Source organism: Colletotrichum siamense, assembly GCF_013390195.1.
Source record: "Colletotrichum siamense strain Cg363 chromosome Unknown KSG_Cg363_contig07, whole genome shotgun sequence".
Lineage (NCBI taxonomy): Eukaryota > Fungi > Ascomycota > Sordariomycetes > Glomerellales > Glomerellaceae > Colletotrichum > Colletotrichum siamense.
The window spans coordinates 4,624,117-4,650,344 of record NW_023501020.1 but is presented as its reverse complement, the minus strand read 5'-3'; the positions used below and the strand labels follow the sequence as shown (position 1 = coordinate 4,650,344).

The 26,228-nt window shown below is 47.1% G+C and overlaps 9 protein-coding genes across 9 annotated transcripts; 6 read left to right on the top strand and 3 right to left on the bottom strand.

Annotated features, from left to right (window-relative positions):
- Positions 1-175: 175 nt before the first annotated feature.
- Positions 176-2,310, top strand: CGCS363_v011578 (uncharacterized protein; the record flags this gene model as incomplete). Its single annotated transcript, XM_036643427.1, has 2 exons — positions 176-586; positions 673-2,310. 2 exons carry the CDS (start codon positions 176-178, stop codon positions 2,308-2,310), a joined length of 2,049 nt encoding a protein of 682 aa, XP_036491408.1.
- Positions 2,311-2,796: 486 nt separating this feature from the next.
- CGCS363_v011577 (uncharacterized protein) lies at positions 2,797-3,576 on the bottom strand (the record flags this gene model as incomplete). The annotated part of the gene is made up of 1 exon (XM_036643426.1): positions 2,797-3,576. The coding sequence occupies one exon, from the start codon at positions 3,574-3,576 to the stop codon at positions 2,797-2,799; it is 780 nt and encodes a 259-aa protein (XP_036491416.1).
- A 2,401-nt stretch (positions 3,577-5,977) lies between these two features.
- On the top strand, positions 5,978-7,051 carry garL (5-keto-4-deoxy-D-glucarate aldolase; the record flags this gene model as incomplete). The annotated part of the gene is made up of 3 exons (XM_036643425.1): positions 5,978-6,232; positions 6,285-6,337; positions 6,391-7,051. The coding sequence occupies 3 exons, from the start codon at positions 5,978-5,980 to the stop codon at positions 7,049-7,051; spliced, it is 969 nt and encodes a 322-aa protein (XP_036491415.1).
- Positions 7,052-7,901: 850 nt separating this feature from the next.
- GLX1 (Lactoylglutathione lyase) lies at positions 7,902-8,630 on the top strand (the record flags this gene model as incomplete). The annotated part of the gene is made up of 1 exon (XM_036643424.1): positions 7,902-8,630. The coding sequence occupies one exon, from the start codon at positions 7,902-7,904 to the stop codon at positions 8,628-8,630; it is 729 nt and encodes a 242-aa protein (XP_036491909.1).
- A 1,405-nt stretch (positions 8,631-10,035) lies between these two features.
- CGCS363_v011574 (L-gulono-1,4-lactone dehydrogenase) lies at positions 10,036-12,478 on the top strand (the record flags this gene model as incomplete). Its single annotated transcript, XM_036643423.1, has 3 exons — positions 10,036-10,572; positions 10,631-10,778; positions 10,833-12,478. The coding sequence occupies 3 exons, from the start codon at positions 10,036-10,038 to the stop codon at positions 12,476-12,478; spliced, it is 2,331 nt and encodes a 776-aa protein (XP_036491414.1).
- Positions 12,479-13,239: 761 nt separating this feature from the next.
- Ache-0 (Acetylcholinesterase) lies at positions 13,240-14,944 on the top strand (the record flags this gene model as incomplete). Its single annotated transcript, XM_036643422.1, has 5 exons — positions 13,240-14,241; positions 14,292-14,419; positions 14,471-14,568; positions 14,629-14,715; positions 14,769-14,944. 5 exons carry the CDS (start codon positions 13,240-13,242, stop codon positions 14,942-14,944), a joined length of 1,491 nt encoding a protein of 496 aa, XP_036491413.1.
- A 173-nt stretch (positions 14,945-15,117) lies between these two features.
- Positions 15,118-16,660, bottom strand: CGCS363_v011572 (putative transporter; the record flags this gene model as incomplete). Its single annotated transcript, XM_036643421.1, has 2 exons — positions 15,118-15,996; positions 16,049-16,660. The coding sequence occupies 2 exons, from the start codon at positions 16,658-16,660 to the stop codon at positions 15,118-15,120; spliced, it is 1,491 nt and encodes a 496-aa protein (XP_036491412.1).
- Positions 16,661-21,996: 5,336 nt separating this feature from the next.
- Positions 21,997-22,940, top strand: AS (Arylsulfatase; the record flags this gene model as incomplete). The annotated part of the gene is made up of 2 exons (XM_036643420.1): positions 21,997-22,506; positions 22,560-22,940. The coding sequence occupies 2 exons, from the start codon at positions 21,997-21,999 to the stop codon at positions 22,938-22,940; spliced, it is 891 nt and encodes a 296-aa protein (XP_036491411.1).
- A 137-nt stretch (positions 22,941-23,077) lies between these two features.
- Positions 23,078-25,240, bottom strand: CGCS363_v011570 (Cutinase transcription factor 1 beta; the record flags this gene model as incomplete). Its single annotated transcript, XM_036643419.1, has 4 exons — positions 23,078-23,982; positions 24,050-24,536; positions 24,588-25,156; positions 25,204-25,240. The coding sequence occupies 4 exons, from the start codon at positions 25,238-25,240 to the stop codon at positions 23,078-23,080; spliced, it is 1,998 nt and encodes a 665-aa protein (XP_036491410.1).
- Between the last annotated feature and the right edge of the window lie 988 nt (positions 25,241-26,228).

Genomic DNA, 26,228 nt, shown 5'->3' with positions numbered 1-26,228 from the left:
CAAAGCTCGCAAACATCCTGGTTGCGGGGAGCAACCTACCTATCCGTCCACCTGTACGGCAAACACGCCCACCGAAGGTCTGCCTGCCTGCCTGGGTCTCGTCTTCGCACATCGCGACCGGGACCGAATCTTGCCTCGACACCATCATGGTCACGCAAAGCCCGCCAACGGTACCATGCCGTCTACTCGCCAGTCTTTAGGCACTGCGCAGCCTGGCGACACTGCCACCAAGCCGTCCCTCAAGGAAATCCCCTCGGAGCGGAACCGCAGGGAGGTCGAATCGCTGTGCAAGAAGTGGGAGGTTTCCCTCGCCAACTTCCTCGCCTTCTTCGGCACCGAGGCCCTCACTGCCAAATTCCTCTCCGCGCTACGCGATCTTCGCGCACGAGTGCCATGGAACACGGCAAAGCATTCCCTGGACGAGGCGATCACTAGTCGCCTGGAAAAAGCTGGCCTCGGGCCGTTGTCATCCCCACCTCCTTGGGTCGCGGACGATGTCAAAGCTGCAATTGCCCAGATAGATGCATCGCGTCGCACCTCCAACGGCACAGTAGGGACCAGATCATCTCGTTCTTCGGCTGTGATGGTATGTCCCTCGAAACGGCGAGCGACCCTCGTCAATTACATCCCCCTCCCGACCGGCATCATGCTAACGATTGGCTTTTTCCGCAGCCGCCAGCTAGCCCCAGCTCCAGCTCCAGCTCCAGCTCCAGCGATGCCGATTCGAGCCTCGAACACGCCAACGAAGCCAACCCAACGGCGACAGCACCCGCACCCCCGCGGAAGACAGCTACCACCAGGGGAGCATTACGGGTATATGGATCCGCCTCGTCTCGTCGCGATGCAAAGGCAGTCCGGATTTTTGAGCACACGTCTCAGACAACCACGACTGAACTCTCCACGTCGGCCAGCAAATCCAGCAACCAACCGTCGCCGTCATCGACCCGGAAGCGGTCGTCTGGGACCGCCGACCTCGAGCTCCCTCCTTCGAAACGATCCGATCCCTCTGCTGGAAAGCCCACGAGATCCTCCCGCCGATCCCTCAACAAAGAAGCGAGCCCTGTCGCAAACTCCTCCCCTCTTTCTTCAGTCTCGTCCACGAACGTCGGTCTGGAAGGCACGCCAGATACAGGCCAAAATGGCCGCCCGACCCCATCCAAAACGAGCGGCGCAACGGCAGAGGTAGAGAACGAGCCCACGAAAAGTTCCAATTGGCTTGCCGATGGCCTGGCACCCGATAAGCAGCAGGACGAGGATATAATGTATCGCCTCATCTCTGCGCTTGCGACGTGTTCCACCCGGCGAGACGGTCTCACTGTGGTCATCCACCCTCTGATCCTGGCCGCGTCGAACACGCCTACCGTTCGCGAGGTCAAGACCATGCTGTCTGAAAAGCACCCTGACATCCTGCTCCTACCAATGCATCTTCGTGGCCACTGGGTGCTTGTCAAGGTACATCCCGAGACACACCGTGTGGACCTTCTAGATTCCATGCCCTCCCTGGATAACCGGACGAAAGCTGGCGAGATCTTTTCCCGTTTTGCTCGCAACTATCTTGGCCGCTCTTCAAGCTCTTGGCAGATTGCAGAAGTTCCTTGCGCCGAACAAGACGACGAGCGCAACAGCAGCGTATTCGTCGCTGCCAACGCCATTTATATACTCGCGGGACAGACACCGCCCGGTACCCTCGCAGCCGACCCGTGGCGTAAGGCTTTCTTGCTCTTTGCTGATGAGCAGCCTGCCGAAAAGGGCGCGTTTGCCGAGTTTCTGAATCTCCCCGTTTTTGACGACGTGCCGACTACTCAGCCAATAGTCGGGGATGATATTGCCACGTTCCACGAACTACGCAAGACATGGTCGACACATTTCGAAGGCAGAATCGCCACCCTGTCTGCCAGCATAGCCCAAATGAAGCAACTCGAAGAGATGGAGACTGTTTTTTCAGCACTCATGCAGGAGCCCGACGATACGGTAGGCGATCCTGCGATCAAGGCCAATGCGGAGTTGGAGAGGTTGGAGCAAGACCTCAACAATCATGAACGGCAGCTAGAGCTCCGTCTCGAACTCAGCCAACTTCCTGGCTGCGAGTCGGAGACACAAAATCTCTCCCCTCTGCGAGAAAAGGTTGCTGGCCTCAGGACTAGGTTAGAGGAAGGGAAAGCCCGCAAAGAGGCACGCCTCCGTCTAGGTTCCATCATCGAGATATTGCGGGAACAGAACGAGGATGTCAAGCTCGCTTTGACAGACCTCGGGGGGAAACTGGTGCAGTATCGAGATCTCTACATCGGCACGGCTGCTACGGACATCTGACCAGCCCGGTGAAGGACTTGCTTCTGGATATGCCATTATGCAAATAGGTCTTTTGTGTGCCTAATGAGAAAATATTCTATTCACGATCCTGCCGCCGTTCTGTGCATGGAGGGATTCATTATTGCTTCAATTCTGCATTGTTGATCGCGATGAAGATCATTCTGACACAACGTCGCCAATTATTTCCCCGTGACCGAAAGACTACCTAAAATTTTCAACTTCCAAAGCCATCGAAGAAGGCGAATTGACCGCCCCAGAACCGCGACAGACTCCAACGCCACCAATCACCCGACGGACTTCGTCATTCTCGCCAAACGAAAAAGACCGCGCCGCCGCCTCATCTCCTGGGACTGTTCTCTGGTTATGGACGTGATAGTCGTAGCTGGGATGAGCCTGCAATCCGGGCATGTTCTCTCCATCTCGTGCCTGCTCTTGATGAGCATTTTTCTCAGGAAATGAAAGGCGCCAAAGCTTTTTGCAGCCCAGCTACACCATTGGAACCTGGCCCCCCTTGGCAAACCACAAAGCACGCCAAAGCACCGAGGAGAAGTCTGAATAGGCCCCGTCATCCCACTTCTTGCACAACAACTTCGCACGACGCACCACCTTCCTGATCCTCATCACATCCTGTGGATTCTGCGCAACCTGCAGCCAAAAGGCGCGAAGCTCGTCAAAGTTCACCGGCTCGACGTCGCTATACATGCGACGTTGGTATTCGCGGTCCATGACCTCCAAACACACAGCAGGCGTGACGATCTGGGCCGAGTACCTGTGTGCGAGGTTCAATTCCGAGTAAGGTGTGCGCCTTGGCATTTTTACAAGAAGGAACACCTGGTCGCTGACGTCTTTGAGTGCCTCCTGGATCGCAGCGTGCAATTTCTGCCGGTCCAAGACTGCAAGGGTATTGTCGTTGTTCCAAGTATCGAAGGAAGCTGGCAGGTTGTGGAAAATTGAGTGATAACATCGCTGGCAATGTTCAACGTCGAGTTTGAAGTCGTCGAGTTCAGCGTCGTCGGCAACCTTCTTTTCTTTCACGCGCCGCAAGATGAGCTTCCGGGCCTTCTCCATGACTCTGGCCAGGAACAATGCTTTCATGTTCTCATTCAGGCTCAAGTCAGGTTCCACCGTCAACCCAGCCATCGACGAAGCTAGATCGAAGGCTGGTGGCTGAGTGTCAGGCTGGAGATCCCATCCCAGTGATCCTTCAGGCGGGCTCGGCGGCCTTGGCTCGATCGCCGGGCCGTATCGTAGGGTGAAATGATCCATGTATGCGGCTTCCGAACGCTGCTTCGGAGATGACTGACTTGTAAAGAGGGCCTGGATGACTGAAGCTGTTTCAATGAACCTTTCTTCAAGAACGGCTAGATGGCTAAGGTGGGAAGAGTCCAATTCTTCGTGGTCGCGTTGGAAGGGGACGAGCAAGCTGTATTTGACACAACTTTTATGCCAAGATGCGAAGGGGCTCTCCATCGGAGGCGGCCCAACAGCCCGGTTGCCGTCAGCTCAATCACATCTTGCCCCTGCATGAGTGTTGCAAACACCTTCCAACCGCCCTCAGTTATCGGTATGTGCCCCGATGGCAGGCCGGCTCGATCTTGTTGGTACCCTGACCGAGAACCGCAAACAACTAAAGCGAGATTGCCATCTTCCATTCCACCAAGGTAGGGCGATGGTGCAAATGGCGTCATTCAACGGCAAAGCTATCTGAACGAAGGAAGAATTTAGAGCCTCACTAGATTTGCGACCATTGAGTGATGGGGAAGAAACGGTCAACCGGCTTGTAGAACGATGGCAGCCAAGCATGGGCTGGCGTGTTTGTCCTGGACATCCGATCTTCGATAAAGGGGATATGCGGTGGTGTCGGTCCAACCTCAGAGGATTCAAGCGGCACTGACTGAAATCCGAAGATCACCAACGGGCGATAAGACCAATAGCCCGCGTGAAGGACCCCGGTTCCAACAACTCCACAATCGTAATGCAGCTTCTTCCGCAAGTGGAAGTAGGCAAACAGCCCGGTCTTACCCACCCTACGGCCTGGCGATTTATTCGGCTTTGATGGACGTTGTATGTGAGCGAGTGACGATTAATTTGGTGAAACTAATGGCTTACAGAAGCATCAGAACTCAAACAGTATGTCGTGTACATCCATCATTAACAAGGGCCGCTTAGGGTGACAAGGGTTGGCAGAAGCAGTCAGTCAGCGAACCAACAGATGCCACTATTAGCCCCTGTCAGTGTGCCCCATGATGTTGGCGCCAACACTGCGAACAAGGCCCGACCCCTACAGCATGTTGGTGGTTCGGCAGGACATAACGCCGGAACTCAGGAGGTCCAACAGATCTAGCACCAGGAAAAAGCAATGATCGTTCCGCGAAGAGGAAATGCAAGGTTCGAGAGAGGCTGTGTTGTAACCCCCCTCTACTAGCACCCCGGCCAAGGCCCCCGCTTTGGTAAGAGTCGTGAGTTGGAACTTCGCCCATCACCAACGAGTCCGATGAGCTGCCCAGAACAGGCATCGTCTCCGACGGGACCAAAGATCACAGAAGATAGGCACTGGAACAGCACAAGGACTCTTGGAGCCAGGGCCGATTCCTGTCTCAGCCACGGTCCACGGAGCTGACAAAATGTGGCACTCGGTGAATGGAGACCGCTTTTGAGACCCATGTGGCTTTGCCGTCGCGCACGCGCTGCTATCGGTCCATCCGAATCAAATAGGCGCATGCCAATACTACGATTGAGATGCACATATCTTGACAAATGTACCGCTTTGGTATCGAGGCTGGCTTCACTCATTCAGGCACAGGTAAAACAGCCATGTGAATGGTAGTCGGGAGCATGCAATCATGTCAGATTCAAGGAATCAATCGGTGGTAGTAAGTATTTCAAAAGTGTTTAGTTTTCTCATCGAATGTATCGCGTTTGGTCAGGTATGAGACAGCGTCCTCGGAAGCTCACCTCAAAGTTCAGTAATTCAAGATATGGCCGATCGGCCGGAGCTACCTTTCCTTCCAGCGATTGAAACAAGCGTGTCTAGGCACCGACGATGGACGGCTTACGTCTTAACTGAGTCCGTGTTAGCCGCGCGCACACACCGGTGACCGGGCCGTCGCAAAGCTGTCCAAGCGACTATCTATGCTTGAAGGATTTTTTATGAAAGGTACGCCGAACGCATGCTGAATGTGAGTGAACTAACCAAATTTGGTGTTTTCACCTCGGCTTACCAGTTCTCGCGAAATATCAATTAGCATTGAGGACCTCGGCACCGTTCAACGCCATGAAGTCTACATCAGACGTCTACGGTATTTCGGACTTACTAAAGTCTGAGATGCAGTAGATGCTCCATTGGTGCTCGAGATTGCTGTTACACGGTTAGCCCTAAGATCCTTTGGCTAAGAGGCGCAGATGAAGCTATACGAAGGTTGCATGTCTACACGAAACGTGCATACTTGTCTACACGAAGCTTGCATATGGAGCCAGCCGCTAGCTGGCAGTCATCGTCGGTACTTCAAATGCTAATGAAGGTAATTGTATATAAATGGAACCATGATCTGGGTTGTTCTGAGAATCGACTGCCCCTTTTCTTCAAACACAGGCTCTTACAACTTGGTCTCTGAAATCTGTTTCCTCAATACCTACTAAACATTTCCGACGACGTAACTTCATCAAAATGTCCAAAAACGGCGAAGAGTACAAGGATGTCTCCTCAAAGGGGATGATGGCGTACGCTGCTCCGTCTCTCTTCCAGCCTCACAAAGCTCGCCAGGCCATCCGAGATGCCCACGATAAGAAGATTCCACCCATTATCTGCTACTATGCAGGACTCAGTTCCGTCCCAATTACGCGTTATGTCGCGCCCATGGGATTCGACGCTTGCTGGATTGACTGGGAGCATACATCTTGTAACGTGGAGACCATGACTACCGTAAATTAAGTGTCTACACCTCTACTATAAGGAGTTCAACTGACACGACTAGATGGTTCATGAGACCGTTTTTATGAGTGGCGGTCGAACAATTCCATTTGTTCGGTAGGTTTAACGCCCCAACATCAATGGTACTGCCTCTCATCCGGATTTTGTAGTGTCCCTGGTCATGATCACGGCGCCATTGGTCATGCACTTGATTGTGGTGCGAGTCTCGTAATCCCACAAGTCGAAAACGTCGAGCAGGCAAAACACGTCATTTCGGCTGCAAAGTTTGGAACGAACCACAACGGGACTCGGTCCTTGCCTCCCTTCCGTCTTGTTCCTGGGTTCACCGATGCCCCATATGACACTTCGCGCGACCTGCACAAGTGTCTCAACGACCAGGCTGCCATCATGATCCAAATTGAATCAGCTGAGGGGGTTCGTAATCTCGACTCGATTCTTACTGAATGTCCCGACATTGATATCGTATGGTTTGGGACACTTGATGCGCGGGTCAGCATGAATCTTGAAGCCAAGTGGGGTGGCATCGGTGCCACAGAGCCCGAATGGCTGGAGATATCCCAACTGTTCTTCAACACGATTGACAAGCATGACAAACCGTACGCCGGCTTTTCGTTTGGCTCTGCTCCTCTCGGCAGCCCCGAAAAGCTGAAGGCGGCTGGAGAGCGTATGAGCCTCATCATGGTTGCTGCCGACGTCGTCCATCTAGGTGGTCTTGCACAAGATCTCCAGCAGGCAAGGACCCTGGTTGGATATGAAGGCAAGATGGAAGAAAGCAAGAATATCAATGGATGGAGGGACAGTAAACTTTAGGTGTCTGGTGCAAAGGTTGTCTGGGTGAGGTTCGCTGTCACGTCGGTGCGTCTACCATAATTTGAACATGTTTTCGAAAGGTGCTATTTGGCCAAGAAAGCTCAATCTCTTCCCAGCAGAAAACGTTGAAATGACTTGTAAGGCACCCTGCGACTAGTCAAAATGCCCCATTTCATTGCCACGTATTTAATTTACGTGGAGCAGCTGAATATGCGGTCAAGACATAGTCTGCGGCGCATGAGGCACGACTGAGTCTCGGCTGGGGTAGTAATGTGAGGCTCTCTGCAACAAATCAAATTGTATCGCATAGTTCAATGTATTCAGGCTCCGGCCTTGAGTCTCGTGCTGATGAAAACTCGCGTGTGATGGCGACCATTAGAAACGCAATACCGACTTCATTGCAGGTAAGCATCGACAATCGCGCCGTCGCTGAGTATCTTACTTACAGCGCCGCCAATCATCCGACCGTCCGCGACAAGATTCTGTAAGCCCTGCTAAGCCACGAAGGAATAGTGCCGCCAGGGGGTATCCAGGCTGCGCCCAATGGCGTTGTCGCTCGAGTCGGGTTCGGGCAGACTCATGGCAGTGAAAACCAACCAACACCTTTTTTGGGACTTTGGTAAACGCGACCGCGAGAAGCGAGGGCGGCGACCGGATGAACACTGATGAGCACTGGGGTTGGAAGGCCCTCAACATGCGCTTTCAAAGAGATATAAATGCGTAATAATTCCCAGCCTTTTACTTCACTTTGATTTCATTGCCCTCTTCATCTTGAGAACCCAGAAAGATATTTGATTTTAAGAACCACTTTAACCGCTACCAATACTTGAACGCCGCACAAACCTCAACCATGGTTCGCCTCTTCACTGCCATCATCATCGGATCTCAGCTCCTCGGCCATGTAATCGGCCACGCTCTGCCTCAATTTCAACCCCGATCGACAAACGGGACGATCCAATACCCTTATCCGGAACTCGGGACTGATGATCCCGCGGACTACGCTACGACTGGCTATTTCATCAACCACCTTTGCATCAACGTCAAAAACCTCACTACCAGCGTTGACTTCTACTCAAACGTCTTCGGTCTTCGCAAGATCTTCACCTTGCACGTTACCGAGCACTACTCTATCACGTACATGGGACATAGCCACGGCGGAAAGAACGGAACCGGCTATCAGACTACTCTGGAGCTAAACCGCGAGAAGAACAACGCCGAAGGCTTGATTGAGTTGATCTATGTCGACGTCCCTGTCAACAACATCGAGGCCGGTATCGAGCGACCCAACACATTTGCGCACATCGGTATGGTCGTTCCAGACATTAAGGCTATGCAAAGCCGATTGGATGACCTCCCCGATGTGAATGTCATGAAAAAATACGGAGAGTCGCTCCCTATGGGAGGCAAGGTGTCTGGTGCCACTGGTCTGCCTGCCGAAGTTCTTGACCAGCTGAGCTCAGCCGAGAAGAAGCAGATCGAGGCAGCTTTGGCTCCGAACACTGAGCCTCTGATCTTTGTGGCTGATCCCGATGGCAATCTCATTGAAATCCAGCCCCAAGAAGGTGCTGCTCTGGCTTGAGTAAAATCTGTGCCTTTTCTTGCGGGGTTGTTTGGCCTAGCTATGAACGCAACTAGGCACAGCGTGACAGAGGGAGGGGGATGTTTTCCCTTTTGCATTGGATGGACATAGGTTTAGAGATAGACAAGTACTTACTTATACATGCCATTTCAAAGGATGTGCTTCGTAGTCGCATTCGGTTATTTTCTCCAGAACGCGTTTGTGATCTCACGTGTTCTTCAGAATATTTGAATCACTGGGACGGTTTAATTTGCCCGCTTCATAAGGTATCATGCAAACGTTTGCCAAGCAGGACTAAATTCTCTGGGTCTGACCTTTGTGACAGCATGACTGTGTACCTGTAAGCACGCGCGGAAGGCTTGCGGTAGCGCCTTCGGCAGATACATAGCCTGGTGTGGTGCAGGAACGATTGAAACGTAATTAGTGAGGATGATGCGCGCTTCTGACACCCCCACGCTTCATAGGTCATTGCAGAAGCCTACCCCGGCGACATTTTGGCTATTACGTCTTTTCGACACTGATGAAAGAAAGAATCTCACAAACACAGAGGCTTGCTTGTCATACTTTGACCCAGCATGTGTAATTACCGAATCTTTCTGTCAAGTGTCAGATAGACGGATGATATCTAGCCAATGCATGGATGAAATCCACGATTCCTATCAGACTTTTCACTAAATAGCGCAATGTTCTGATTTAATTCTCGTGATTAGCCGTCGAGGCGCGGGGATGCGCGCTTTTAGTTGTCAGCAACACGACACCCTCACGGAGTGCACGCGACATACCAGTCAGACACTATCTCAGCCGCCAATATTACAACCCAATGCGGCCAACTTTTAATGTCTTGTGACTCAGTTCAATTGGGATCAACATGTCTTACAACATAGATCTTACGATACCATATCGTTGTCATAAATTAGGCAGGTTGACGAACGTTCGTCAATTCGGTGCTGTTAATTGCGCTAGAAAACGCTGTCTCGCAAAGTTGTTATATGCTTGTTGTGAGCCGCGCATACCATACTGCGTTCGTTTCCCCAAGACCTGGTATTTTGTTCAACCCTACGACGCATGCCAAGTGAGGGACCTCCTTCCTGTGGCCACTCAACGGATTTTGGTTCAGGCTGAGGTAAGACTTCACACACACGCATCATCGTTTGTCTTTTTCTTACTTCGCGCATGCAATTACACAATTGGCTGACACAGAGAAACAGGAATCTGTATTGACGAGACGAACACTGCCTTACCTTCTCTCCAGGTGTAATCCAGGTGCCATAAAACTGCGGCCTCCGTGGACCGGTTTACAAAGGTCTTTGTCAGTACACTCAAAGTGATCGATTTCTCATTCTTTTCATCTCCTGACCTGTGCAGGCCCGGTTTCATACCGTCTTGAGGATTCCTTCTATCCCTCATGGCGCCCCCAACCGCTTGGGACTGTACGGTCAACGATCGACTTCAGTTTATCGTCGACAGCTTAGACAAGTCCATCAAGTTCAGTGCCAAGGATGTACCTGGTCTGAAAGATCTGCTTGCTGATTACGTCAATCCGGATGTTGAGGTCGATCATGTGCACTTCATCCGAAGACTATTGAGAGTCTTCAAAGACTCGGAGACCGACGGTACCTACTCATCGATTTTACACAAGCATACTGATGATGAACAAAACCTCATCGAAAGGTTCTTGGAAGGCGGGGAGTCGGGTGATCCGAAGACCCTGGGCAAGCAATACAATATGGGCCCAAGCCTAGGATGTCGAGAAGAGCTAGAGCACCTCTGCCAAGCGGCTTGCATTCTTCAAATTGGGGCACAAGGCATAACAAAGCTCAAAGAGCAGCACATAGAACACTTGGCCGACTCTCCTGTTGTCCAAATCCTACAATCTCTGCTTGCCGACATGAGAGCCTTCACCCAACTTCATCAGGATGAGCTTGAAGGAGCAGGCATTCTGGTGCGTAAATGGTTTGCCTGAGGCTAGGGAAGAGGTCAACTGGCTAACCAATAGGCAGGTGTACTATAACACAAAGTTTCAGAACTGGGGACTGACAGTAGAGAACACTCCGTACCTAACTTGTGTTCCCAAGTCTGTCAAGGAGGTTCAATTGATCGTTAAGTTCGCAAAAGAGCAGAACATGGGCGTGCGTTGTGCAGGATTTCGTCAGTTCCAATCTTATTGCAAAGGGTTGTATTTTGTACTAACTGGAAAATTAGGTCATTCCTGGTCCCCTGTATTCGGCAGAGACGGGCCTGGCAAGAACATCCTGATTTCTCTTCTTGGCCTAAAGGAAGCTACGAAGCTTCCCAATACCACTGCTCTGCCGTTCTGGCCCTTCAGACAGGACGAGCCGACGGAATTGGAAGATATTGAGTTGATTTCCGCCAAGCCCAACGAGGAAGGAAACTACCTGGTCAAGGTCGGTGCAGCTTGCACCAATGAGAGGCTTCGCCAGTGGTGCATTGAGAACAGACGAGTCACCCTGCCGATGAACGTTATTATGGTAGAGATCACCATGGGCGGATCCAATGCCCCAATTTGCCACGGTGCCGGTCGACGCCACAAAACATTGAGCGACATTGTCCGGCGCATCGACTATGTGGATGCCAACGGCGAGGCAAGGTCTGTCACTAAGCCTGGACATCTTCGTGCTGCCAGTGGTGCATTCGGGCTGATGGGGGTTGTCACGCACATCACATTCGAGATGCCCCCAATGACCTACGCCCAGTTGAACCCCAAGACAGTGCCTGTGACTCATGCCATCCCTCCTCCTCCCGATTTGGACGAGACGCTCATCCCACCAGTGCTTTTGTTGCCTTGGAAGGCGTTGAGCACAAAGGAGAAACGAGAGCGCCAACTTGAGTTTGAACGCCAGGCAACAAATGATTACTATTCCGAATGGTTCTGGTTTCCATATTCTCAAAAAGTATGGGTCAACTGCTGGAATGACACCACGGACAGCAGCGATGTCGTTGAGTTCCCAGACAACGGGCAGATATTTCTTTCCTTCGTACAATCTGTTACAATGAACATTCTACAGAATGCGGACTTCCTGAAGAAGTTGATTGATCTGACTGGCATTCGGGAGTCTGTCGTAACACTCATTTCTCTGGCGGGAACCAACGCTCTTCCGACCAAAAGGGTCACTACCTACGTCCCAGACGCCTTGCACTTCCAAAGAGCTATACAGAATGTCCGGGTCAGAGACATGGAGGTTGAGATCCCTCTCGTTTCTAAGAAGCACACTGGATCGACCAGAGAGGGCCGTGTTGACATTGACTATGCTACGGTCCAGCGTGCTTGGTGGGACGCAATCCTCCTGGCATATGCCAATATCAAGGATTGCCCTATGAGCATGCCTCTGGAAATGAGAATCATGGGAGGCAGTGATATCATCATGGCTCCTCAGCGACACAATCAGCTGGGAACATGTGCCATCGAAATACTTACTTTGCAAGCGACACCCGTTGACAAGTGGGTTGGCTTCGCGCAACAAGTGCTCGACAAGTGGATGAGCTTGAAGGACCCACGAACTCAAAAGCCGCTGCGTGTTCGTCCTCACTGGGCCAAAGAATGGGAAAAGTTCCAAGTCAATGGCAAACCCTGGTTGGAGAAGCTAATGAAAGAAGACTACAAGGCAGAGATTGAAGAGTTCCGTAAAGTTCTTGCCGAGATTGGGAGCGAGGCTGGTTGGGGTATGAAAGATCTGCAAAGTCGATTTTCGAACGAACTCTTCGACACTCTCATTTTCGACAAGGTCCAAGCAAAGAGATCCAACCGCCTTGCCAAGATCTTGGCGAGCTTACATCTCAACCGATACATTTCGTTGCTTCAGAGGTTGCTAGGAAGATCATCTAAGTAGAGCCTCGAGCTGATAAATTTGTTTGGGGGACTAATTGAGTGCTCATAGAAGCGTGAGCCTCCAAGATTACCTCGTACACGCTGTTCGGTTCACGCCAATCCTTACATAGTTTAGATTTCATCAATGACATTACATTCGCTTTTGGTCTCTTTAAGGCGGGATATTTGGCTTTGGGCATTGGGATGGTTTCACTCTCAGTAACATGTATTTGTAGGCGGATGACGACATTGACGCTTAAGCAAAGCCTTCTGAGTCGACCCATCCGTCATTGCCGGCAAGATCAACTGAAAGTCATCAATACTGCCGAGTTGTGATGATAGTTTATCCAGAGGGCGCCAGGTGATGTCTTGCAGGTGGCATTTGCCATCATCCCCGCATTAAACAAGCTAAAATGCAACCCCGCATTGGAGAATCCGGGGTCTGGGGGAAAAGTCGACGTTGATGACCACCTCATAGACCCAATGTAGCTACCAATGCGGGGAACGTAATCAAACGATGATTGTTGACATGGGTTTCTCTTAAATATTCTACCGGTTTGGTTCCTTCTTGCCCAGATGGATTGGAAATCGCCCCAGTACCATTGCACAACCTAGTAACCCTCCTGTTGCTATCCCTCGGCTGGACTAGCATAAGTGGGCTTGTCTGGGTTGATAAAATGGTACAAATGCTTCGCACTCAGATGGGACGCTCTCTTGCCCTTTCCCCTCTCAGGTGCCGCTTGTCAGACACAAGATCTCCTGTTTCCGGGAATTTTCTTCACCATGCAGTCTGTCGTTCTATTGGCCTACGGGGTCCTTTCTCTGGCCGTGGGCGCCAGGGGGGTCCTGAACCGATCTCAACAGCAAAAGCCGAGCTCCCTAACGATCCACACCAGTGCTGGGAGCGTAACAGGGCTCATCAATGAAACAACTCCAGACGTTCGACAGTGGCTCGGCGTTCCTTACGCTGAGCCGCCAGTTGGATCTCTTCGGTTCTTGCCGCCTCAACCCAAGACACCGTTTGGAAACTTGACAACAACTTCGTACCAGCCATCCTGCATGCAGCAGCTCAGCAACGCTAGCTCAGCTTACACCGACTATGTTCCGGAGTTTCTCATCAACGGTGGACAATCCGAAGACTGCCTTTATATCAACATATACGCCCCGCTAAACCCGATAGCCGAAAGGCTCCCGGTACTTATCTACATTCCAGGCGGTGGCTTCACCGGCGGAGGGGCCGACTCACTGTACAAGATCCCAGATCAATGGATCCAGAAAACCCAAGGCCATATCTTTGTCATCATGAACTATCGCGTCAACATCTTCGGCTTTCCGAACGCAAAATCTGCTCCTCAGAATGCTGGACTCCTTGACCAAAGACTCGTCGTCGAGTGGGCAAGGGATAACATCGCCGCTTTTGGCGGCGACCCAGACAAGATTAATCTGTGGGGTCAGTCAGCCGGCGGCATGTCAGTAGGCATGTATGGATATGCCTGGTTCGAAGATCCCATTGTGTCGGGATTGATTGCAGACTCCGGCGCCGCGTCAACTTTGACTGTTAGCGATCCTGAGCACACGACCTTCACGAAATTTGCTGGATCTTTCGGATGCTCGAACTTGACCGCAGACATGGAGCTTCAATGCATGCAGAATCTCGACGCGAAAGTGATCCAGGACACCCTCAGCTTTGGTGGCACAGGTTTAGGGTTTCGTCCAGTGGTTGATAACATGACAGCCTTTGCCAACTCATCGCAGCGCCTCTTCGAAGGAAGGTTCGCAGACGTGGTATGATATCCCCTTGCCATAACTAGTACTATGTGACTCATAATTCAAAGCCATACATGACCGGATCAAACGCCAACGAAGGGGCGTCCCTGGGATCATACGACCCTAACGGCATGCTCCCGGGCCAGTATGAGAATGGCCTGAAGTCTATCAACTGTCCAGTATCCCAAGAAGTCGCGTATGGCTCTCCATAGACTGTACATGGGCATTTCGCTAATCCTAAGCTCAGCAATCGCGACCTAGCTGGCCTCATAACTTACTACTACGAATACGCTGGCTACTTTAGCAACATCTCCCCTGTACCTTGGCTGGGAGCAATGCACAGTGGTAAGCTCTCTTTCCATTCGACTATTCGCCCGGAAGCCAGCTAACTATATGCCCATCTAGCTGAACTGCCCATTATCTTTGGAACCCACTTCTTGTATCGCGGAAATTCGACGGAGTTTGAGTGGCAAGTCGCGGGGGCAATGCAAGGTTAGTCGATTAAATGCGGTGCTCAGAATTGGCCCACTAACCTGTCAACAAAGATTTGTGGCTTTCCTTCGCAACAGATCCTTCGAAAGACCCAACAGATGGGAACGGCTTCAGGTGGCCAAAGTACACGGCAACAGAGGAAAGCATGGTGCTGTTTGCAGAAGACGATACGGTGGCTCAGCTGCAGTCCGGATCCATACTCGCGAACCAATGCTTAGCCCTCTCCTGAGAGAGGTCTGACCCTGCTTCCACGCTCCGTTCTTGACAAGGTCCCCAGCACGACTCGATTGCAAGCGTAAATGGCTACTTGATCAATCAATATGAGATGTCTGGATGCATTACGATGAGAGTGAAATCATATTTGTAGGAAGTCCCCTCCGTGAAGTTGTCTAGAAAGCCACCTCAAATCTGAAATCTTCTCGAATTCACCTCTTTTTCTCCCCCCAATGCTACATTGCCTCTGCAATCGCAATCACGGGCTTTCCGATTCCTAAACCAGTACAGCATGGTGAGGCCCATAACCAACACCATTGTTCCCGAGTACAGACCGATGATGCCTAAGAAACCACGTGTATACCTCGGTGCATCGTCGTCTCGAAAGAGTTGTTGTCCGGCGAGACCACCCAAATTAGCTGCCATAACAATGAGAGCTTGGCCAACTGCAAGATCCTTCGGGTTCTTGACATTAGAAGCAAGCCATGCACTATTTACTCCCTGGAATGTCGCGTTACCCGCCATGAACATGACGAAAACAGCATATTTGCCCCATTTGTCCGTGCTTAGAACCATGGAATATTGCACGCCGGCAAATACAAGTGCGTAAATCGTGCAGGCCCCACACACCGGACCTCGAAGCTGCAACCAATCTGATATTCGCGCCGCGAAGACCGAGAGTAAGATGAGAGCGTAATTTGATACCGAAGCTAGCAAGTTAGCGGTGATCTTGTCGAAGCCGAGGTTCTTGATTATTGTAGGTGCATAGAGCAGGAGTCCACCTTTGGGAACAAGGGAGATCAAAGCCACGAGCGAGTGTAGCCATATGCAATAGTTGGTGCAGAGTGCTCGGAGAGCCTCTCGCGGGTTGATGGGGGATAGCTCGGCTGATCGACTCGTGTCTTCGAGTGCGATGCGACGAGTCATGATCTCCCGTTCGCGTTGGGTGAAGATATCGAAGGCGGCAATGCCAACCACGGGCCGCGTCCATCTTGGGCTTTTCGGTAGGAGAAACACAAAAAGTAGAGCGACGATGATCGTAAAACCTCCGTCGATAACGAACAGCCACTTGTTAGGTTAGTTCGAATCCTGTCATCTCAAACGAACTGGTTGACCTTACCTGCCAATCGTGAAAGCCACCCAGACGGTCCATCTTAAACACGCCCGCCGCAATGAGAGTACTTGTTCCAGCAGCAAGATAATTGGCGGTGTATAGCGCAGTCATTCTCATTGCCACCTCCGTCTTGGTATAAAACATACCGATGACGACTAGAGATCCGGCCAAATACCCAGCTTCGAAGGTTCCGAGCAGAAAACGAGTGGCGAAAAAGGATGCTTTGTTCGTTATGAAAGCTTGGAAGGTAGCGACTAGGCCCCACGCAAGACATTCGATAGTCAACCACAAAGGAGCACCAAGCCTGGACAATATCATGTTGGATGGAATTTCGAAAATAACGATGGCGGCAAGTGAAAGCTGGTTCCCGCTGTTGACGATGTTATTTGTGATTTCGATATCATGAATGAAGTCGGTCGTTATAGCGCTGCTGATGTTGGTTTTGTCAAGTTGAAGAGCAAAGAACCCGAGCATGAGTGTGGTGATGAGCACGATGTCCAACCTGTCAACCAGGATGTCAATGCGAGCCATCAATAGATCAGTAAATGTGCAGTACTTCAACTTCACCTTGCGTTCTTCTGCACTCGACCAATCCCTGGATATCTGTTCCTCTTCCATACTGTTGTGTTCCGTAGATGCAATGTGTTGACTCAAAGTGGCCAAAGTTCCCCGGAAAAGTGACGGACTTGGGCGACGAGGTTCCATTAGGGGCAGGTGGAGTAATAAACAATCAAATAATGACTAAAAGTCTTGGTTGAACTCTGAGAAACTATGTAAACATTCTCTTACACTGCTCATCGCTGTCCTAGTGAGACACCATGGCTTTACATACTCATCCATGTCGCTCAAGCTGATGCTCCTGATTGGGAAGTGGCAGCCCATCCGGCCTGGCTCGCTTGACAACATCCAGGGGAGGTATTGCGTGCGTGTGAAGTATGATTGAGAAACCAATCACATCAAGGGATCTGGTCATGCTGGGCCTAGGTAGAATAACTACGTAGACGACAGGATTCGAGAGGGTCCTCTACAAGGTGGGCCAATTTGGGTCAACGCCATGAAGCATTTTGGCCACAGACCTTCCTCCAAAGCTTAGCCTGGACATGAACTTGACTTTGACAGTTTTGCGGCGATACAGGTAGACACATCACTACAAAACTCAACGACATCAGGTTTCGGTGACATTGGATGCCTGGTTCGCAACACCTCCAAAAACAAGATAATGGTACGATGCACGTGTGGAGTATCGACAAATGAAGGAGGTCCCACCGATTCAGATTAGGATGGCGATGTCCCACAGTCCGAGGTGGTTCAGCGTGCTTCTATGCCGAAGGAGGCAGATCCCGGCGCCGGCGGACCGAGTACAGCCGGGTACAGCCGGACCCGCAAGAGATGGCCCCACAACGGCCCGTGACAGGATGCTCGTCCGGTGCAAGTATTATGGACTACCTTTGAACCTACATAAATCTCTCTTGACACTTCGGAATTCACGTGGTATTCAGCTTTTCCTCCTCATAATCTCTTCATTCCAGTAACAAGGCTCGGCGTTTACGAGGCAAATTCGGGATGAAATTAGCACAATGGCTAGCACTGGCCACTCTAGTGCAGGCCAAGCGGCCCAATATTCTCTTCATTTTGACCGATGATCAAGACCTGCACATGGAAAGTGTTCAGCACATGCAATACTTGAAGGTACGATTGACCACTGCTGCTGCTGCCAAGCATGGAATCATGCAAGCTGACAAGGTACCGCCAGTCTGATATCGTGGAAAAGGGCACGGCATTTACTCAACACTACTGTGCCGTTGCTCTCTGCTGTCCTTCTCGTGCCACTCTCTGGACGGGGAAAGCTGCGCACAACCACAACATCACGAACGTTTCCCCTCCGCATGGTGGCTACCCCAAGGTCGCGGAAACAGGTCTCAACGACAATTACTTGTTTCTGTGGATGCAGGAAGCAGGTTACAATACCTACTACTCAGGAAAGCTCTGGAACTTCCACGGCGTGTCGAATTATGACCGGCCATTCGCGAGAGGCTTCAATGCGTCCGACTTTCTACTCGACCCCTACACTTATCGATATTGGGATACGAAAATGACACATAATGGTGAACCGCCCGTCAGCTACGCCGGCAAGTACAATACAGATGTTGTGGCTGACCAGCACTGCTAACCAATCAATCAAGCCAAATCTGAGGGTCAAATTTAACTGATTAACTTAATAATCATAATAGTTTTATTTAAATTAACTGTTTTAATTAGTCTTAAATATAATTACCTAAATAGGAAATTAGTAATACCTCTTATAATATTCTTAGAGGGTTAAAATATATATTATATAATAATCTAAGGCTATCTAACCCTTCTTAGCCTCTCTACTTAAAGTAGTAGCTATTTATAGTAATAATACTACTTTAAACTTAGTTCTAGAGGTACTAAGTCTACTTAAGCGTTAAGGGTATTATTAATAGCTTCTATAATATTAGTAGAAGTTTAGTAAAGCTAAATACCTTCTTATAGTTAGTTACTATTACTAGGATAGTAAAAATATTAAGGGTAAGTTTACTAAGTATTAAGAAGGTTTATTAATATAAAATCTACTATTAGATAGGGTTATTAATAAGCTAAGTAATAGAGAGATAGAAGTATTACTCTAATTTATTAAAATTATTAATAATAGTATTATAAGCTTTATTAGCTAACTATTAATAATATTTAAAGTCCTTAGTTTTTAGAGTAATAGTAATTAATATAAATATAGCTTATAGAAGCTATAGATAAAGCTATAGATTAGCTTAGTTAGATATATTAGTATACTATTATTATTAATACTTATAAAGTCCTTCTTAAGTATTATATACTTATATATAAGTTTCTAAAATGTTCTAATACTTCTAAAGCTATTATAAACCTTATTTAAGATATAAAATCACTATAGTAATATAGAGGGGAGATTTTATAAGCTTAGTATAATATTTATTAAGTACTTATTAGCTATTAATAATTAATAAGTATAGATATCTATAAAAGTTAAAGTTAATACCTTAAGGGTATTATAACTATAAGTACTTAAGCTATAAGTAAGTAGGGATACTATTAATTAATAAGGATTATAAGATTACTATTAAGCTTTACTAAGAGTATTAAGATATCTTTATAAGTTAAGATAGTTATTATAACTAACTCTTAGTAAGTTAAGTAGCTATATAGTTAATCTTAATATTAATAAAAGTATTAAAGAGCTTATATTAATCTTTAAGATAATCTAAGAGATACTCTATACTTATTAGAACCTCTTAAAGTTAGCTATACTTATTACTCTTACCTTAGCTTTTATATCTCTTAGTCTATTTATAAAGTAGTTTAAGTACTTTATATAACTCTATAAGGACTTATTAGTCTTTATTAGTAAGGATATCCTTACTTAAGATATAATCTATATTATTAAGAAGACCTAAAGTATAAAGAATATAACTATTAATCTAGCTATATTTAAGTAAGACTTACTTAATTATATTATATATTAAGTTTTATTAAGTAGTATTACTTAATATTAGATTTAGTTTTTAAGATAACTCTTCTTATAGAATAAAGTTAGTATTATTATTAATAGCCTTATTATTAATAACTAAGAAGCTTTTAAATTATTATAGTAATAATCTAATATACTTAATAATATTCTAAAGCTTACTAATAGGGTCTCTCTACCTCTAATAAGCTAAGTTATCTTAAACTCTATTAATATTAAGTAAATAGTTAAACTCCTCTTTAAACGCCTTATTATTAATATTATAAATAATAGTATAATTAATAAAGTTAAGAATATAGCTATAATATTAAATTTAGTATTACTAAGTATTAGTTTCTATATATAAAAATAATAGAGAAAGAAAGAGAGCTTTAAAATAAATATTATTATTTATAGCGTTATTAGATATAATAATACTAACCTAATTAATAAAGCCTTAGTCTATAAAAGTAATATAAATAGTTATAGTAATATTCTCACTAGAGTAAGCGTTAAGTTAGTAGTAGAGAGCTAATAAGTATTAGGTCTATTTCCCTAATTAGTTAATAAAATAGCTAAATATAATAATAATAGTATATTAATTAGAGGAGGTCTATAGATTAAATAATATATAGACCTTTATAAGTGCCTTCTATATCTTACTTCTAATCTATTCCTTCTTAGAGATATAGAGGTGATATAGTTAAGCTTTCTAAGAATCCCTTAACTAATATACTTAGTTATAAACGTTATAATTAAAAAGACTAAATAAATACTATATATATTAGTTACTAAACGTTAAAAAAGAGTTATTAGTATTAATAAAGAAGCTAATAGCTAGCTTTTTAATCTAAAAAACTCTACTATAAAGTATAGTAATAAGGGTAGAATGTTAACGCTTAGAGAGATACTTATTATCTTTAGAATTATTACTAAATAGATATTTAGTATAGAGGTATTCTTTATAGATATAGTAAGTAGATTTAAGGTATTTCTTAGTACTAAATATAATAATAGCTTTTTATAGCTCTCTAAAAGTATTAGCTTTATTATAATATTAATAAACTTAGTAAGTATTACTTAGATATATTATTAATATATAAAAAAGTATAATAGAGAGTAAATAAGTAATAAGTATACTTTTAATACTACTTAAGAGGATCTTATAAATAAAGATACTTTTATTCTTAATCTAAGAAGTATAGCTTTAACTACTTTTTCTTAAGATAGTTTTTATATTAATATAGTGCTACTTTTTCTAAATAGTATAAAGTAGAGCCTTAAGAGTAGTATACTTATTAAGGTTAATAGTTAATATATTATTAGTAGTTAAAAAAGCTTAAATCTAAGTAGTAATTTCTTAAGGAGTTGCTTTATAGCTAATAAAGTAATTAATATATTAGTTATATACTAATAGAGGTATTATAATAATAAGAGAGGGGTTAAAAAAAGTGTTTAGAAGTATATAGAGGTAGAGCTTTAAAGCGTAGTAGTAATAGTAATAATAATAGTAGTACTAATAGTAATATTAAAAAGGGTTATTTTTAAGGGCTAGTAAAGAGGTTAAAAATAAGCTTTTTTTAACTTTTAGTAAAAAAGCTAAAAATATATTAATTAAGTAATATAATAAAAAGTATATTTCTAATACTTCTAATACTTTTTAGTAGTAAAGCTAATATTATTAAGAAGTACTTAGCTTTACTTTACTACTTATTAGTATAAAAGTATTATTAAACTAATATTATTAACTACTTACTTTTTTTTTTTTAGAGATATATTATAATAAAACCTAATAAGCTAATAGTAAGTTTATTATATAAGGAATTATAGAGATATTAGTTTAAAACTAGCTTAAGTTATTAACTATAATATAAAAGCTTAAAAAGTTATAACTTTAAACTACTAAAAAAGAATATCTAGTTAACTTTTTTATTTTTTTATTAAATTTTTTAAAAATTCTAATTAGTTTAAAAGTTAGATTTTTATTCTTCTAAGTAATATCAGTTTAATTAAGATAGTTAAACTAAGGGTATTATAAGTTTAGCTAATTAACTCTAAAAAAAGCCTCATTTTGATTAGCTGATTAATTGATTTGATTGATTTGGCTTGATTGGGTAGCAGCGCTGTGGCTGACAAAGCCTATGCTCTGTTGGAACAAGCACTCAACCACGATGAGCCTTGGTTTCTTATAGTTGCGCCCATTGCACTGCATTCCAATTGGGTGTTTGACGAGAGAACGAACACAACCTACTTGTCGACGCCGCAAAGCGCATATCGACATGAGCACTTATTCCATGAATACAAGATTCCCCGCGGAAAGTCCTTCAATCAGCAAATAAGCGGTGCGGCCAGCTGGCCCGGCCGTCTTGAAGCGCTCAATGAGAGCGTTCTCGCATACAACGACCATTACCAACGCCAACGTCTGCGGGCCCTACAAGCTGTTGACGAGATGGTTCATGAGCTCGTCGAAAGACTCGAACTTGCCGGCGAGATTGAGAATACCTACATTTTCTACTCAACGGATAATGGATATCACATCAGTCAACATCGAATGCATCCTGGAAAAGAATGCGGTTACGACACTGACATTCACATCCCCATGTTCGTTCGTGGACCTGGCCTTGTGGCTGGTGGTGAAGTCGACTCTGCAACCTCGCACACCGACATCGCTCCAACAATTCTCAAGATCGCGGGTGCAGAACGACAGCTTGATGGAGAAGCTATGCCCTGGGCAGGTGAAGTGGCCCAAACCAGGAATGAACATGCCGCCATTGAGTTCTGGGGCTGGGGGGCTCCCGAAGGCCACTATGGATTGCGCAGTGATGAGCACTTTGAGTCTGGCAAGCTAGAAGGTTTGTACCTCAACAACACGTATAAAGGTCTCCGTCTAGTTAGGAAAAGCTTCAATCTTTACTATTCGGTGTGGTGCACGGGGGAGCGGGAACTTTTCAATCTGAAGGTAAGTCATCGTCCCACCAATCTTAAACATCCATTTGCTGAACAGGGACACAGGATGACCCCGAGCAAACCGTCAACCTGCTTTCCGACTCATCTCAGGCTTTGATTCTGGTTGAAAACTTTGAAGTTTCTGGCAGAGGAGCTTCAGAGGTCGTTCATCGCCTTGATGCTGTCATCATGGCTCTCAAAGACTGTGAGGGCCGGCGTTGTTCCCGGCCTTGGTCAGCTTTGCACCCCGACGGAGACATCGTGTCTCTCGAGCAAGCCTTGGATACTAAGTACGATGACATTTACAGGGGGCAACCTAAAATGTATTTCGAAAGTTGCGAGGCAGCCTTCATCAAGGAGAGAGAAAGCAATGAGCCTGTCAATCAATACGGCGACGACGCTCGGCCTGAGTATGATTATGGCGATGAGTGGATCCTAGCCATTTAGAATGAGGGTTACCCTATTTTGTACTCATATAAAATCGGTTACGATTTGGTAATTCATATCAAGTACTACACTAGACGTCCCCAACGCCAGAATTCGTACCAAAGTGCCACGAGGCTTTCGAGAATTCGGTTCATTCTTCATTGAGTGTTGTCTTGAAACCATGATGCTTCCAGATTTGTAGTCGCTGGTATCAAGGCGTCATCAATAGGTAGTTGGGCATTCGCATCTTCAATCCATCCAAGGTCCAGGCATTGCCAGGGATTCAGGTCATTAAAATAGACCTGTCCAAGTGCGTCTTTGGGCGAAAGTAGCGGGTCGAGTAATGTCCCATGATACGTTGATCCCATCGATGCTTCCGCGCCGTAGTCCGCGGAGAACTCCGGGGTATCAAATTGTTCAAATTGGTTCATAGCATCTTCAAGGCCAGCAAAGCCTAGATCTGTGGCTTTCGACGTTACGCTTGTATCCCACGATTGCCCCGAGTGGCGTCCGAGAATCATTCGCATATCGCTTCGGTCTCGTTCGTTGAGCTGAAAGACCGCTCGTACCGAGATAGCTGACTCCATCTGTGCCTTCTGGAGAACTACATCCAGATATGCAAGGGTGACCTCTGTTGCAGGATAGAGATCCCTCAGCTTGTCTAGGACTCTCATACAGACCCGAAAGCCTGACACAGCGGCATGCCTCGAGCCTTGGTTTCGGTTCTTCATGTTGATGAGGTGCGTAGAGATTGCGGGACATAGTATCGTGATTGCCCCAATAGGGAGATACGGATCCATTTTGCCCTTGGTGAAGATCGGCTGCAAGCCGAGTGATGTTGTCTGCACATTCGGACACGATGCGCTTTGATGTCTCCAAAGACTCAACCGGTCTGTGGGAATGAGCTTCTTTTCGGTGCGCGTTGCGTTCATGGTGTAATGTATGTCGAGCAAAATTGTAAGCCATGTGCAAAAGATGCCGCCGCGATCGAATGGATGTCTGAATGCTGGTGATCCGTAACCTGATAGGCAGAGGCTGGATCTGACAAGAAACTGGTAACTGTCTGACCCAAGCTGAGAGGTCTGCCTCAATTGCCTCCACTGTGTCTTCTAGCGATGAATTCTGCTGACTTCCGGCGCTCTGTTGAAGCTGCAGCGTGCGATGCATGAGCATCGACAGTCTGGTCTTCTCGACGCACAACTCAGCAGACTCCACCATTTCGACATGATCGTACGGCCCTAGTTGGATACGCCCGAATATTGTTCTTTCGGTCTTCAGAGTTTCCAAGTCCATGTCATGTATGCTGAGCATGGAGGTACTATGGTCCTCATCTTTGATTCTGCTTGGCTTGCTCATCCCAAGCGCCAGAATCTTGTCGCGGACATAGCAGCACCACCACAGTCGCCGTCGTAACTTGATTTCTGGATTATCGAATGCTTTCAGAGAGGGTTCCTTATTCAATCCAATGTCAAGCGCCAGCGTGACGGCGGTGTTCATCCATTGCCATGAGTCTTTCCGGTCTAGTTGTGAATCTTGGGATATACCTCGAAAGGTCAGAAGCAGAGCCACCTGTACAAGGGCGAGATGGTCTTGTGGACCTCCCAATTCGAATAGCAACTACTCAATTTTGTTATGTTGAATGCTCTTTAGTGGAAACTGGCGTCTCACCTCTGCACGCTGATATAGTGTCTTCCTCAGACTCAGCTTGTCAGAGAATTCGGTACCAGCCAAGTCAGCCTGTTTGACATGTGCGGAACCAGCAAAGAGAATAGCTTGATACAGCAAGAGGCTGAAGTCCTTTGTGCCTCCATCATAGAATTCGATGGCTTCGCATAGCTTGGTCAAGTTGAGCAACGGCATGCGTGGGTAGACGAACTCGATGAAGGCTTTCAAGAGTGCGCTTTGTAAGGACAGACTGGGGAGGCGAAAAGCCCCCTGCTTCTCGAGAAACTCGACATATCCATCCCTGCAAAGCCTTAGAGACTCAATGAATCCTGGGAATGGTCTGGACGTTGAGAAGCTTGTGGACGTATTGCTAGATGATGCCCGGGGGGCATTCTCCACCGGCTGAGAGCTAGCCCCAACAGCCACTGAGTCCGGATCGACAGCATCGCGGAAGATCTGAGTAGCCGTTTCATCCATCATACTTATGTCGGTAGAAGAACCTCCATGGCCCGAGAACTGGCTTGTCGGGACATCGGCAGCAGGTCTATGTGCCCCAACGAAGATTTTCCTCCCTGCGTTAACACCCTACTACCTTGGAGTCTCGATGACACAAACTTACCTACTTCGACGGCTCCGAGGGACCACGCATTCCACATTGTCCCACTCGCAATTGCTACAGGGACTACGCTCGACGGCGTCGCAACGAACCTTTCTGGCGCGACAACCGAGACATGCACGTCCCGCTCGACGAAGCTTGCTGGCGCGTTGTTCCGAGCGGTGCCGTTCGGGCTCTCCCTCCATGCCGGGTGCAATCATCAAAGACTCATCATTTGGCATTTTGCCGGGAAATCTCGAACGTCCACTCGGGTTGTTCCGTGAGAAAAACGCGGGGCAACATCGAGTCTCACCGAGAAGGTGTTTTCTCCAACATTGAGTGCTTCGACGATGTGGGGCAGCGGAAATCGTCTCCCATCACGTCATCTAGGTCTTCACAGATTGGTTGCCGATGTCGCGTCATCCTAAGCACCAAACAATTATGCGATTTCAACACCATGAGGTATGCCAGGTGTGAGTGAGTGTTCAAGACTTTTGAAATGTTATCCCGAAAAGCAATGAGGGTGATCCTTATGTGGTCAGCTCGTCGTCTGTTTGGGGAAAGGCCGAAGAGACTTGTGCTAAAAGGAGATTGATTTCTCTTTGAATTGTAATGCCGTGAGAAATTGCAACTTTCATGATGAACTGTTCTAGTTCCAGTGCCAATGCAGCAGGACACTCCGAGAACATTCGTTATCGAAAAGTACGACGACTCCCGAAGATGCCAATTACTAGCACGGTTGTGCAGCTTCAGATCAATCTACGAGCTCGCAGGTGTCCATAGATTTGCCATAGAATTCCGTTGAGGAGTAAAGCTGTATGGGGTTTGCCATGGTGCTCTAAGAATGACTTGAGCCTGCTTCAGATAGGATCTCAACAAGTGCGTTCCCATTTCCACGTTTCGGTAGAGCCAGGCTGAAGACCTCCGTGTGACTGGTCATCAGATATTACGGGTGAATACCCAGCTGCGTGATGCTCCAACACTGCACCTTCCTTGCCGTCCCTTTTCCGCTCCTTCCTACTTCTACGGCATAATCTCACCTCCACAGG